The sequence below is a fragment of the Alternaria arborescens genome (genome assembly GCF_004154835.1).
Source record: "Alternaria arborescens strain FERA 675 chromosome Unknown contig_2, whole genome shotgun sequence".
Classification (NCBI taxonomy): Eukaryota; Fungi; Ascomycota; class Dothideomycetes; order Pleosporales; family Pleosporaceae; genus Alternaria; species Alternaria arborescens.
Window position 1 is genome coordinate 695235 of NW_021167857.1, and position 13915 is coordinate 709149.

Sequence of the window (13915 nt, forward strand, 5' to 3'; positions counted from 1 at the left end):
CGATGGTTGGGAATGCTTACACCATTGAGCCGGTTATCGGACTGATGATTTGATGACTAATCGTTGAATTAGATCCACATTGTACTCATGATTAAACAGAAACAGCAAAAACAAGTGAAACCATTGTGGTGAGGTCCAGATCCAAAATTACGGTGTGGACGTGGGCCTGTTGAAGTTGGTTAGCAGTAAGTGGAGATTGTGGAGAACGGTGGGGAGACAACATGCAGCAGTGCCTCAACAAGCTGAGAGCATCGCAGAACAATCATTGTATTTTCAGGAGCGTGTAATAATTTTGGTGGGTGACAACAAACTTCTCGATATTTAGGCAGACCAAGTGTGTTGATGATTTAAATTGTGTACAAAGTCTAAGTTCGCTTTTCCGCTTATACAAAGCCTGACCCGTGAGATGCACAACGGCGGCTATACGCGATTACAATTCGAGACATACTGTTTTTGACTCGCTTGCTCTACGCTTTTGATGATAGTACAAAGGAAATCATGTCTTGAATAGCGAACGTCAACATCCTAATAGCCTCCGGTTCATTTCATCTTCGCCTTCTCCCTCTTCTCTCGCAGGTAGCGTAACGACTTGGAGAAGCCCGCGGTGAGAGGTCCCTTCAGAGTCTGCACAGTCGAAGGCCACTTCACAGTTTGGTTGATCGCCTTGGTGACCATTTGTGGAACGTCCTTCTCTCTGGCAATCCGCTTGTCGAAGTCACCAGCAACCTGCCTCTTGACTATACCTCCAGAAGACTCGTCTTTGCTTGCTTCCAGCATTTCCTGATAATCGCGGCCTGAGATGCCAAACTTGCCGCGGTATTGGAAGTAGACCTTTTCACGGAACTTCTTGGGCAATCGCCTAATCATAGTGGCGCGCCTTTCAGGATCCATGTCTTGTGACATCTTCTGATCGAGGCCCTGGTCTTCTATCCATCCAGCCGTGCGTACCGCAGAGTCGTCAGCGTACAAGATATTTGGTAGTGACATTATGAGGTCGTGGTACAGGTATCTGAAGTTTCGTATTTGGTGCGTGACGATGTTGTCAATCTTCTTGGGGTTCTCGCTGCCATATTGCATACGCGGATCGCCTTGATAGCTCAAGCCAGTGATTGTGGAATATAGTTCCTTCTCAGTAAACTTCTCGGGAAGAAGAAGAAGCGCGCATCGTACGGCAGAGAGGAGGTTACGTTGGTTTGCGACACGGAGGTTGGGCTCTTCGTGGAGGATCTTGACGGGCTTGTGTAAGCGGCCGGCGAAGTAGAGGGTGTCCCAATCGGTGAGATCGCGAAGGAGAGTTTCGTAGTTGACGACAGCGTACTTGATCATAGTTCCGTTCACTATCACATATGGATTAAAGTAGGCACCAGCACCATATTTGTCCTGCACATGGCTGACGACCCCTGAACCGAGTGACCCCAGGAAAGAGTAGTGGTCTCGGTGTTCGCGCAGATTGAGCGAGTGGAAGTGCTGCGAGAACCGAGGTGTCAAGATAAAGTCTATCATCTTTCCGCCGCCCTTCTGCCACTTGAGTATCGCCTCGGGCGCGTTCGGATGAGGGGATTGCGATGTGCGCGAAGCTGTCGCAGCTGACTGAGGGAAGACACCGGAGCCATAGGCAAACGCATAGGTGACGGGTGGAAATTGCCGGAGAATGCCTCGTAATGATCGCTTGAACTCTTCGTTCGTTTGTATCAGCTGGTTCTTTCCAAAGTCCTTGTGTGGTAGCTGTGTAAAGTCCTCAAGCGAAGGGGGTTCATCCTCCCACTCTGGAGGCAGCGATTGGAATGCATGTGGCTTGTCGGCGGGTACAGTCTTTTCGGATGAGATGAAACGGCGATTGAACTGAACCAGAGGCCTTCTGCACCACGCTATCCGGAATATTGGCTGGCGTAAATACATCTTGTATAGATGTCGATGCCTGAGGTTGCGCAAAGTGAGAGGGTGGATGACGTAAGCGCGGTTGCTTCCGTTACGAGCCTTGGCAATCAGATGTTTGCGCCGGTCCCTCTTACCGCGTAAAGACGCGACTTCCTCTCAACCCACCCATCCCACACCACTCCACATCAGCAACACTTTATTTGCGTGGTAACTCAGCCGCTGCTCTTGGAACACAAGGAAAAAGCACATAAGAACATTACAAAAGATCTTCACGACAGTCGAACACCATGGACGCCGCGCTGGCATCACTCCAGGCGCGTCTCGCGACCTTTGGAGGAGCAGCAACGACAACCAAGACGCGACGGACAAGCAGCAGGTCAAAAAAGGCAGGTACAAAGTCAAAGGCAGCCGCATGGCCACTCTCATCACCCTCGGCACAAGATCTTGCATTTGCTGGTTTTGTCTGGAGGCCAACTACCGCCAGCCCAGACAATGTACAATGCTTCAGCTGCGAGTGCCAACTCGACGGCTGGGAGGAGTCAGACATCCCCGCTTATGAGCACACGACACATTCACCTAGCTGCGGCTTTGCAGTCATCGCTTGCATCCGCCTGCGTGCCGGTGATCCAGGCAGGACTGAGGAGGACCCAACATCTGACGCGATGGTGGCGGCGCGTCGCGACACATTTGGCAATATGTGGCCTTTGGACACTAGCGCTGGCTACCCCTCAGTAGACCAAATGGTCGCCGCTGGATGGTTTTATGACCCTTCCGACGAAACTCCAGACGGCGTTACATGTCCATATTGTTCTCTGGCGTTGGACGCCTGGGACATTGGCGATGACCCGAACCAAGAGCACCGTAAACGCTCACCCGAGTGTCTCTTCTATACCCTCTCCGATATCTACAACCCACCCGTTCCTGTCGCAAAGAAAGGCAAACGCGCCTCGAAAGCTAAGCGTCCGTCAGCACGCTCATCCACCGCGTCCACTACCAGCAAGAAGGCCACACGCGGCAAGAAGCGCACAAGTGATGCTATGGAAGACACAGAACTTTCTGTGGCACAACAACCTGCGCGAGGCAAGAAGCGCATGAGCGATACGATGGAGGACACACAATTCTCCGAGGATGTACAACCAGCACCGAAGCGCGTTCGATCTTCGAGCATCGAGAGTTTCCCAAGCGATCTGCCAGTTGGAACGCCTAAGAAGACACCGACTCAGCCGCATGACAACATCAACTCAGATTTCGACATGTCAAGCCTTCCTGCTGATCTCATGGTTGGCACTCCTAAGAGGACCCCACCTCCCCACAGCGAAGCTGACGATATGGGCAACACTCATGGCTGGGAGCCTGCCGACGTAGACATGCTGTTTGCTTCTCAGGGAGAGGCCCAGGGTCTAATGCAGGACATTCTCATCGATGCCGGACTGGACAATATCGAGACCGCTGGCTCCACACCTGAACAGACCTACGACGCAGTCATTGCAGGTCTGACAGATCATGAGAAGTCTATGACTATCGAACAATGGGTTCTCTACAACGCGAAGCGAGGCGAGGAGAAACTGCGCATGGCCTGCGAGAGACAAATCATGGCGTTTGAAGCAGAGGGACAACGTGCGATGGCTGTCTTGGAGGCCATCCCCTCAATTTGATTCCCCTACGCGTTTAGTGAGATTTGGAGTACTTCGGAGTTCGGTCGCTTATGATACCCCGGCATATGGACAGGCGTTTGGACGTGTTGGATCTCGACAATGTTTTGTTTTTGCGTTTCTTGTTGTACTTTTCTGGTAGCCGCATCCGCCCTGTGCCCTCTTTCTTGGGCTTAAGGTGAACCCAGGGTCGTAGTTCCCGCAAGGGTTGACTCCTATGGGGGATCCGTCGTAGCCTAGGAGTAGGGCTGGGATAGGCGAGGCATGTTTGTTGTGGAGGATGTTTGTGCGCCATTGGGCTTTGTTGTTCTGTACTCTACGAGATTACGTTGAATGAAAAGAGACGCTTTGCACGACTTGAGCTGGACCTTCGATGTACAAGCTATGTGATGCGCTGATAGAGTGTACAATGTCCTACACCTGTGGATAGGCTCCATAACCATGCGGTTCGAGTCAGAGGGGGTTTCTAGCGCAACAAACAGCAACAGCCATCCATCTACGTACTGGTAAACGCAGTAGCTTCTCGCATCGACACGATTTGACGCGTATTCACGTGACGGCACATTTCAAGAAGTGATCTACAATGAGCGAGGGCATGCATTCTTCATTCCACAAGGCCTCGTATCCTTTGAAGATTCTCTAAGAACCCACCGCCTCTTTGCTGTTGAGGTTGCTGCTGCTTTGGCACACTGCCACTCCGGCCTGGCCTCTGCTGACCCCGGTCCTTGTTCCTCTCCTTTTCTCTATCGAGTTCTCTTTGCTTGTCTTCTGCCAGCTTGACCAGACTTTCCACGAACTTGGCTCTCGCCTTCTCCTCTGCTGTGCCCTTCCAGACCCGCGCTAGGTCTCTCAAAGCCTGTATCCTTATCTCCGCCTTTTCCATGCCACCTTCTGGGTCGCCGGTGATGAGGTCGGCGATCTCGGTTCGTAGCGAGGCAGCAAACTCCTTGCCTTTCTGTTCGCGCGAAGCGCTGTCTGTGCCAGGCTCGGGGGCGGAGACGCTGATGAGCGAAGCACCTAGGGAGACCTCGGACGGTGGTATTGACCAGTGCATGGCCTCGCCAAAAACCTTGATAACCGTCTCGAGACGCGAGCGGACTGTGGCGAGGGTGCGGAGGTCCGAGATGTATTCTGGCGTTGTCTCATCGGGCTCTTCAAGCGTTGGCTGTGACGGTTGCGCATCCGGTGCATCTGTCTGCGATGTAGTAGGGCTCTTGAGCTCATCTCCGGTTGACTCTGTCTTTATCGAGATCCCGCCTGGTATGAACTTCTGGACATCGCCCTTCAGCCCATCTGTCAACGTCTCAGTAAGCCCAAAAGCCTCTCCACGCAGCACTTCCACCTCGTACGCCAGCCGCCCACCGCTCCGTAGAATGTCATCGGTCAACTGTGTCAAGATGGCCGATAATCGCGTCGTGTGCGCATTGAGCTGTGAGAGGAGGTCCTGTGTCTGCGAAGAGAGGTCGGCTAACGAGACGGCATTACTCGATTTTGGCCTTGAAGCTAGCGATAGCGAAGGCAGCGTGGCGTTGAGGTATTCGGCGGCATCGAAGCGCGGCTCGAGGAAAGGAGCAAGCGCGGGATCAGATACATGTGTTGATTTGGGCGTCGTCTTCTCTTCAGACACGGCCATGGCGATCGCGGGATTACTAGGAGATGTCGCGGGCGTTCCTGAATGTTGCAGGGAATAGCCGAACGCTCGGAACCTTTAGTTTCCCTCCCGCATAGCTAAATTGTGGGGGAGGGGCTATGACGGCATCTTCCATATCTTGGAGTGCGTCTTTCTTCTGACTCTGCAATTTTCCACTAGAGAAAATCATTGTGTCAATGATATCAGAAAGGGTCGCTGAATGACTAGCTGGTCATCCTTGGAAGAGCTCCTCTGCGAGCTGCGGCCTGCGTTTGAGTGGCTCAGTCAAGCTCCACTTTCCAGGCAACACAGGCGCTATCCTGCACCCTCACCTCTCTCGTTGACTGATATCCGCGGACGCCAGGCAGCGTCTCACAGGCCATCTAGTCTGCCAAGAACCTGTAGAAGCAATCTGAGCTCAGGTAGGGCCGCCAATCGCTTTGGCTTTTCTATTTCTTCTCTTCCACAACTTCATCGCTAGCTTGGGCGTGACTGCCTTTCCGTGATTACTGTCTCGCACAAACAGGGAAAGTGCGTCAACACGATTATCAACGCGACTCACCTGTTTACTACCTAGTACACAGCTGTTCAAGACTTACAAATTTGGAGCTTTCCGCGTTACTACCGGTCTGCACTGCGCCGCAGCCCGCTCGCTCAACCACCGGCCTCAATCCAACACGCACCTACATTAATGCCAACCACTCCGTAACAACACCAACCTGTTGGCTCTCACTATCTAGCAAGCTATCAAAAGCGCGCCAACATGCCGAGGCGGCACTTCCAGGCCGACCTTCAAAAGGCCGCGGATGGCGTCTCGATCGCGGGCATCTCAAATGTACGCGCTGGTGGCGACGACGGCGAGTTCACATTCATGTGCATTGCAGACGGCGAGCAATTGGAGATCTCAGCCTTGGTTCCAGGTATGTTATTTCCTCGTCGGCGTTCGAAGGGCTAGCAAGGCGCCTCCAGCGGTCAACCAGCATGCCTACGCTGCCTTGGTTGAACATAGCTGACAAACTACACAGAAGTATCCGATTACCCCACTAGACACACTTGCATGATCTTCGGTGCCGACAATGCCTCTGCTAGTGTCGCTGCTGCCCTCAGCGACATCGCCGATGCTGCCTTTGGGAAGACCGTTCCTCAGATTCTTGAGCTAGTTTCTACTAGACTGGAATCAACCGACCGCGATGGCGACCAGCAGATGCTCGACTCACAGGAGTTTGACGATTTCGACGACGAAGACGACGAAGAAGAAGAAGACGAGTACTTTCCTGGTGACGAAGACATGATGCCAAAGCCGCAGCTCGCAAACGGTAGTAGCGCATTCCAGGGTGGTGGCCATACAGAAGCTACATCTGCCTTCCGACAACGAATCCGGAGTGATCTCTTGATCGCTAAGAGTGAAGGGTTTAAGGTTGGACATCTTGGAGGCTTGATGGACGGCCTTGGTTGTTTTGTCTCTCTTTCCATCCGCATCTCCAAACTCGGCATCTCGGAAGAGGCTATGCAAGCATGGCAAATTGAGCCGACAGAGTACCTCGTCGCAGTCTTCCAATATTCGTCAGGATACAAGAGCATGGACGACTTGAGGTCTTACGATGCGCAGCAAGCTCGACGAAGTTTCGGCATCCGTGTCGGCGTTTGTACGACATATAAGCCAACAATGCAAGAAGCGATATCAGCGTTCACAATCTTGAGCAAGGATGAGGAGAAGCAACGGGAAGATTCGCAAGGCGATTCCCAGAATGTCTCGTCAGAACTTCCCAAAGGCTTTCGAAACTCGTTCATCTCACGACCTCTAAACGAGCTGTTAGAGCAGCGCTTCCACATGCTCCTAAAGTATCGTTACGGAGGCATGCCATGGCAAGGCTCTGAGTCATTTTACAACGACCAGGTCCTGAACGCATCACATACGGATCAGGATGCATCGCACGACAAGTACTACGAAGACGAGCGGGTTAGTGATGCGTGGCCAAAGATTGTTACTGATGACCACATTACCTCTTCAGTCGGCCAGGAGCACTCCCTACCGCTTGTAGGGATGCAATTTGTGCTACGACATTTCGTTCGATGTACCGAGTTCTGTCTGATCTGCTTCAGTAGGATGCCCGACGACCTACAAGCGATCAAGCCTTATGTCTGCGACAATCCGCTATGTCTATATCAGTATATGTCGCTAGGCTTCGGCCCAAGTATTGAGCATGAGATCTTATCACAGCCGAAAGTTGTTGACCTGCTCGTCAGCTTCTGTTACGCTAGTGCGCGTGGCGGCAGGCTTAGGGAATTCCCTACCGGTCTCAGCCTGGCCGTTCCACCTCCAGTGTCTAACGATATGGATTATGTCCCGGTTCAACTACCACGAACCTGGGCGTCCCCTGCCGACACTGCACAACCAGTACCTCCGCAAGCCAGTGAGCCACCACCGGCCGCCTTGAGTATGCGATTCAAAGCCGCCTCTCTTGAGATGCTATTCGATGATGCGAGGCAGACCTGTCCTGTATCGAACGGCCAGTGGATCGTGATCCGAACAGACGATAACCCAACCAAGACGCTACATTGTCGCGTGATTGATGCGTCACTTTACCCGGCTGTAAAGGTGTCAAGTCCTATCATCCCAGTAATTGGAGGAGGGGTTCCGAACGATCCATACGCTATATCACGCCCAGCTTCATCGCAATATCAGAAGGTATTGGCTCCACCACCAGGTTCAGATACGGAGTTCAGATCTGCAAGCTTTTATATCTACAACCAGAATTTCGATGACTTGAGTACCCTAGAGAAGCCACAGGCTATCGCGGCGCTGCTTGATCTCTTACCACCTGTTCAAGAAATGAGGAAGTATCTTCTACGGAAGTCACAGTCTACCTTGAATACTTGGGTTGATCGTCTATCCCCCGCTGTTCTTGGGATATTGCGCTGGGTGATCGCGTCAAATCGGGCTTGCATTCTACAGGTCGACAGCGAAGAAGACGCATCAAATGGTCGTAGTTCCGAGGAGCGTCTATATGGTATGGCAGGTTGGGCGCAGTTCCGGTTTGCAATGGGTGCTCCTGACAAGGAGCGCCGATTTATCCATGCGGTGCAAGAGACAACCCAGCGGCTTAGCCTCAAATATCCCACTCTATTCGCATGGCATGGCAGTCCTATTTACAACTGGCACACCATCATTCGGGAGGGACTTCACTTCAAGGAAACTGCCCACGGTCGAGCCTACGGACATGGTGTTTACCACGCTCCTGATGTTCATACTAGCTTAGGCTACTCCGCATTCGGTGGCATTTCCTGGACAATGAGCGAGCTGAAAGTCCAACAGACTTTGGCTCTCAATGAAATTGTCAATGCTCCGGCAGAGTTTGTGAGCCAAACTCCGCATCTAGTGGTTGCTCAGCTCGATTGGATCCAGACACGATATCTCTTCATTAAATCACGCGAAGACACTGCAACAACCACAGAGCCAGGCAACAAGCCGCTTTTATGCGTGGAGCAGGACCCAAGCCACACGCCTCGTGGTGTAACGGGTAATCTCGTCATACCGCTCCATGCTATTGCTGCCTCTCGACGTCCTAAGGCGAAGGCTACTCGGGTAGATAGTACCCCACCTACAATTGGACCTTGGCTGATAGATGCACAGAAACACAAGCGGCAGAAAGCTTCTGGAAAGACACAGTACGATCCCATTGAAATTGAAGACGATGACGACGGAGCCAGTATTGCAACTCTCGACGAGGACCGCACCATTTTCGAGGCTGATGACGAACACAAGTCGGTCCAAGAAGTTGACCCTCTACCCACACCAAACTCTATTATGGGCGACAAGGGCAAGTCGAAGATGGCCTCGATAGCGTCGTTCTCGTCGAAGATTTTTGGCAGGTCATCATCTAGCAAGCCTCTCACCGACTACGTGCCTGGCACCCTGGATTACACAAAGCTGCCGATGCTTCAGATGCCTGCATGGGCAACAACTGCTGCTACCAGGCGTTTGATGAAGGACTTTAAAGACATCATCGACATCCAGAACAAGGAGCCGCCGCACGAACTCGGCTGGCACATCGACGAAGACAAGATGGACAACATCTACCAATGGATAGTGGAGCTGCACTCATTCGATTCCACCCTGCCACTTGCAAAAGATATGAAGAGCAAGGACGTCAAGAGCATCGTTTTGGAGCTGCGTTTCGGTAAGGACTACCCCATGAGCCCACCATTTGTCCGCGTCATCCGACCTCGCTTCCTCGGCTTCCAACAAGGTGGAGGTGGTCACGTCACCGCGGGTGGTGCCATGTGCATGCAGCTTCTTACCAACGATGGCTGGAGTGCGGTTTCCTCAATTGAATCTGTTCTTCTACAGGTCCGCATGGCTATTTCTAGCTTGGATCCCAAGCCCGCCCGTCTACAGGCAGGTGCTCCAATGGACTATGGTGTTGGTGAAGCGGTCGAGGCGTATATGCGTGCTTGCGCTGTGCATGGTTGGACTGTCCCTGCAGGCTTCAAGGAGATGGCTTATGGTGGATCTAGCGCTGGGGATAACAACCTAATCTAGAAGAGTCGGAGCGTGCGCATCTCAAGGACGGAGTCAGAGCACTGAATTGTGACAGTTTTGCGAGCATCGTTCGCTGGCAGCATGGAGTTCACAGATCGTGGAGCGAGATAAGATGCCATGTGGGTTTTGAAATCGCAATGAAGTGGCATTTTGATTTTTGTTAGAGGAGTTTCGGTGCATAGCATGGCTCACGGAGAACGGCATACGATACCTTTTGAGTTTTGCATCTTGGCGAGGTCTACGTGCAGTAGAAAAGTAGCAATCAAATGCTTCGCCAATAGCTTTATGCGGCATGTGATGGTGTGACGTGAGTCAGCTCAGAACAATTGGACTACTTCGTACTGGGTATCATTAACGTTAGAATGTTGAAAAGTGAAAGTCTCTACGATCCACTACATGGACTCTATCCAACTTCCCACAAGCCAGATGCCTGCACAGCCTGCCAGCGCCGCGGCTCCGTAGGCTTGCTTTGTCCACCCTTGCTCCTCATCCACTTTCCAAGCACCTTCTCTCCGTGCACTGTGTGAGACCTGTTCAGAACTAACGTTCTCAACACTTTGGTCATGCGATTTCGTCATCTTGACCACGCTTCCCGCCTCTCGTACCCATCCTGTTTCGTTCCTCCCCTCTACTTCTACATTCTGCACATTGCCGAAGAAATCCATGACTCGTCTCTCCCGTGCCGCCTGCTCTCCTCCTTCGAAGAGATCGTACCGTATACCTGGGTGACTGTGGATCTTCTCCTCGTCGTAGCTGTCGAACAGATCGCCCATTGTCAGTTTGGAAGTCGGATCGCGGACTTGCGTTTCCAAAAACTCCAAGTTGTAGTATGTGTAGCGGTCGATAACTGCGACGCCGACGTCGTTGTCGGCGTGGTGTGAGTAGGAAGATTGGTCAATCTCCGAGGAGCCGGTTGCGAGGATGTTGGGAGAGTAGAATTTGGAGTACATGGTGTTGGCTTGGCATGTGTCTATCATGAACAGGATTTCGTGGTAGCTAGGACATTGATTAGCAGGGTGGTCTATGAGTGTGATAGAGGAAATGGACATACCGTTTCTTCTCCCACATTTGTCCGAATGCATCTGCGAGATCGAATGCACTGATCTCCTCTGCGTCTTGGAACTTGAGAAACTCGTTTCCGCCATGGCCCGTCATGTATACGAGGATGTTACTCCGTTCGTCCGTCATCAGCCTCTTGCTCCGCGGCATATCCTCTCCCACTCTGTCCGTCATCAACCTGATGAAATTCTCAACCGTGACTTCGTATCCCCGGTAGTCTACCTCGATGTTGTCACCGTAGAGGTCTAGCGCGCGGTCTGCGTTGTTGTAGACGGTTCCAGGGAAGGCGTTACGAGGGTTGCACGCCATGTCGTCAGGCAGCATGAGGATGATTTGCGAATCGGGGATCCCGAGACGCTTGACGGTGCGATACAAGGAGAGTACATTGGCGAGATGTCGGTAGTTGAACCAGAAGCGTGATGTCGAGACGAGGACGGCCCAGTTGGATGTATGTTCGCTAGCGACGAAAGGAGCTGCCAGCAGAGGCAGAAGCGCGGTGGAGAACTTCATCGCGAAGTCGGTATTGATAGTAGATCCCTGGAAGGTTTGCACAGTGCTTGGAGTGGTATGCGGAGCCGCGACGCGCCCCTAGTCTAGCAGTCCGCGATGCACGTTAGAGTGTTGGCCATCTGACAAATCGGAGATAAGCAATCACTCCGCCAATGATATCCGGCTATCACGTGTGGAGCTTTGCACGCTAGCCGATCACCTTGCATCATCGCGTGCACATGCTCAAGCACGCCATTCCATGTCAGGGCTCCGTTATCTTCCTATCTGGACATCCTGATCTTCTTCTTCTCTTCTTGAATGCTTCCTAGTCCGCACGCTGGCTGAGTCGATTCAGCTCCAGAATATCTCGAGGATGGCACCAGACCGGGGATCCGCATCGTTGGAAAATGAAAGAGGAGGGCATGGTGAAGAGACGGATGATCATGCCCTCGGCCGCAGCAGGTCGGGAGCCCGCAAGTACCTGGCTGAACAGGCGTCGCAGCCACAGAATTTTACGCTTCGAGGTGTTTTGGTAGGCTTGGCGATTGGTGTGGTGATTTGCTTCTCGAATATGTACTTTGGATTGCAGACTGGTTGGGTTTCTGGCATGGCTATGCCTTCTGCTCTGATCGGATTCGCATACTTCAAGGTCGTTGCAAAGACACTCAAGTTGCCGTTTACGCCGGTTGAGAATGTTCTGGTTCAATCAGTTGCGGGATCGGTCGGCACCATGCCACTCGGATGTGGATTCGTAGGAGTAATTCCTGCCCTGAACTACCTGTTGAAACCTGAGGAAAACGGACCTCTGGATATAAGTCTATGGAAGCTGATCGTGTGGTCTGTGGGCATCTGCTTCTTTGGTGTTGTGTTTGCGGTACCACTGCGGAAAGAGATGATCATCCGAGAGAAGCTAAAGTTCCCGAGTGGGACTGCGACTGCTCTCCTGATCAAGGTGCTCCATGGAGATGAAAAGTCCAAGACGATGATGGTACGCGAAGGGATTCAAGATAGGGATGACCAGTCCGATGAAGGAGAGGAGGCACAGGGCCTATTACAAGGTTCAAGCGCGCAGCGGGAAGAGCATGATCTTAGGCCGTCCATGGACGACAGCATGAAGGATCCAGACCAAGAGCTTGGAGAAGATGGGGACTGGAGATCTAAGATCAGGTTGCTGCTCATCTCTTTTGGCGGATCCGCACTATATACTGTCGTATCGTACTTCATCCCGCAACTCCACGACATACCCGTTTTCGGTCTTCCCTTGGCGCAGAACTGGCTCTGGACTTTGAACCCTTCGCCTGCGTACGTGGGTCAGGGTATCATCATGGGTCCTGCTACGACGCTTCATATGCTCCTCGGTGCCATCATAGGCTGGGGCATCCTTTCACCACTTGCCAAGCACAAAGAATGGGCTCCAGGGCCGGTGTCAGACTGGACAAACGGATCAAAAGGCTGGATAGTCTGGATATCTCTTGCCATTATGCTTGCGGACTCCCTTGTTAGCCTGGGGTGGCTCCTTTTGCGTCCCGTCATCACAGTCGCAAGAGCTTATTACCCTACTGCAAAAGAAAATTTCCAATCGCATACTTGGAAAGAGATATTCACGCTGAACATCACATCCAAGCCACAGTACACTCAGCTCAGCGATGGCACGTCAGCGAACCCGTTGGCAGCGATCAAGCAACATCTCGCTGAAGGTGCCGAGCCGGATGCCCCGCCTGAGCATCTTGTTTCGAACCGTACCACTATCATCGGTCTAATTGCTTCGCTAGTTCTTTGCGTCGCTGCTGTGCACATATCATTCCCAGGCCTCATTCCCTTCCGGCTTACCCTGCTATCGCTCGTACTTGCGCTCGTCCTATCCATCATGGGCGTCCGCGCACTTGGCGAAACAGATTTGAACCCCGTTTCTGGTATCTCGAAGCTCACTCAACTCGTCTTCGCGCTCGTCACGCCCACCACTGGGCCTGGTGCCAAGAATGCGGTCATTATCAACCTTGTTGCAGGCGCCATCTCCGAGTCTGCTGCACTACAAGCAGGCGATCTACTACAGGATCTCAAGTGTGGTCATCTGCTAGGCGCAGCGCCGAATGCGCAGTTTTGGGGCCAGATGATCGGTTCAGCATTCGGTGCGGTGTTATCTGCTGTTGTATACAAGCTGTACACAAACGTATACACCATCCCCGGTGGCCTGTTCGAAGTGCCGACGGGTTACGTGTGGGTCTTTACTGCGCGATTGGTGACAGGCAAGGGCTTACCGCCAATGGTCAAGGAATGGGCTAGTGGAGCGGCTGTCATATTCGCCGTAGGTACGATGATCAGAGTCTGGGGTAACAACAGAAAGCAGAGGGGTTTGAGTGGATGGTGGATCGACTTTGTGCCTGGTGGGATCGCCGTCGCTGTTGGTATGACTTGTCACCCCCCTTCCAACATTTCACCAACTAACTCATCGTGCAGGCATGTACAACACTCCATCTTTCACGTTGGCGCGTACAATAGGCGGCCTGCTCAGTCTATGGTGGCGGCGATGGAAGGGTAGAAGCGAGACACCTATCATCGTGCTTGCAAGTGGGTTGATCCTTGGCGAAGGACTGTTTAGTATCGTGAACTTGTTACTGGCAAGCTTAGAGGTACCTCATTTGTAGGGACGTTCGTCGACTCAGT

At 52.5% G+C, this 13915-nt stretch overlaps 6 protein-coding genes across 6 annotated transcripts; 3 read left to right on the plus strand and 3 right to left on the minus strand.

Annotated features, from left to right (window-relative positions):
* Positions 1-540: 540 nt before the first annotated feature.
* On the minus strand, positions 541-1899 carry AA0111_g1066 (hypothetical protein; the record flags this gene model as incomplete). Its single annotated transcript, XM_028644437.1, has 1 exon — positions 541-1899. One exon carries the CDS (start codon positions 1897-1899, stop codon positions 541-543), a length of 1359 nt encoding a protein of 452 aa, XP_028511479.1.
* Positions 1900-2165: 266 nt separating this feature from the next.
* On the plus strand, positions 2166-3533 carry AA0111_g1067 (hypothetical protein; the record flags this gene model as incomplete). The annotated part of the gene is made up of 1 exon (XM_028644448.1): positions 2166-3533. The coding sequence occupies one exon, from the start codon at positions 2166-2168 to the stop codon at positions 3531-3533; it is 1368 nt and encodes a 455-aa protein (XP_028511478.1).
* A 601-nt stretch (positions 3534-4134) lies between these two features.
* AA0111_g1068 (hypothetical protein) lies at positions 4135-5163 on the minus strand (the record flags this gene model as incomplete). The annotated part of the gene is made up of 1 exon (XM_028644459.1): positions 4135-5163. The coding sequence occupies one exon, from the start codon at positions 5161-5163 to the stop codon at positions 4135-4137; it is 1029 nt and encodes a 342-aa protein (XP_028511483.1).
* Positions 5164-5923: 760 nt separating this feature from the next.
* Positions 5924-9703, plus strand: AA0111_g1069 (hypothetical protein; the record flags this gene model as incomplete). The annotated part of the gene is made up of 2 exons (XM_028644470.1): positions 5924-6080; positions 6186-9703. 2 exons carry the CDS (start codon positions 5924-5926, stop codon positions 9701-9703), a joined length of 3675 nt encoding a protein of 1224 aa, XP_028511482.1.
* Positions 9704-10095: 392 nt separating this feature from the next.
* On the minus strand, positions 10096-11272 carry AA0111_g1070 (GPI-anchor transamidase; the record flags this gene model as incomplete). The annotated part of the gene is made up of 2 exons (XM_028644482.1): positions 10096-10699; positions 10755-11272. The coding sequence occupies 2 exons, from the start codon at positions 11270-11272 to the stop codon at positions 10096-10098; spliced, it is 1122 nt and encodes a 373-aa protein (XP_028511221.1).
* Positions 11273-11624: 352 nt separating this feature from the next.
* On the plus strand, positions 11625-13896 carry AA0111_g1071 (putative oligopeptide transporter; the record flags this gene model as incomplete). Its single annotated transcript, XM_028644493.1, has 2 exons — positions 11625-13656; positions 13709-13896. The coding sequence occupies 2 exons, from the start codon at positions 11625-11627 to the stop codon at positions 13894-13896; spliced, it is 2220 nt and encodes a 739-aa protein (XP_028511222.1).
* Between the last annotated feature and the right edge of the window lie 19 nt (positions 13897-13915).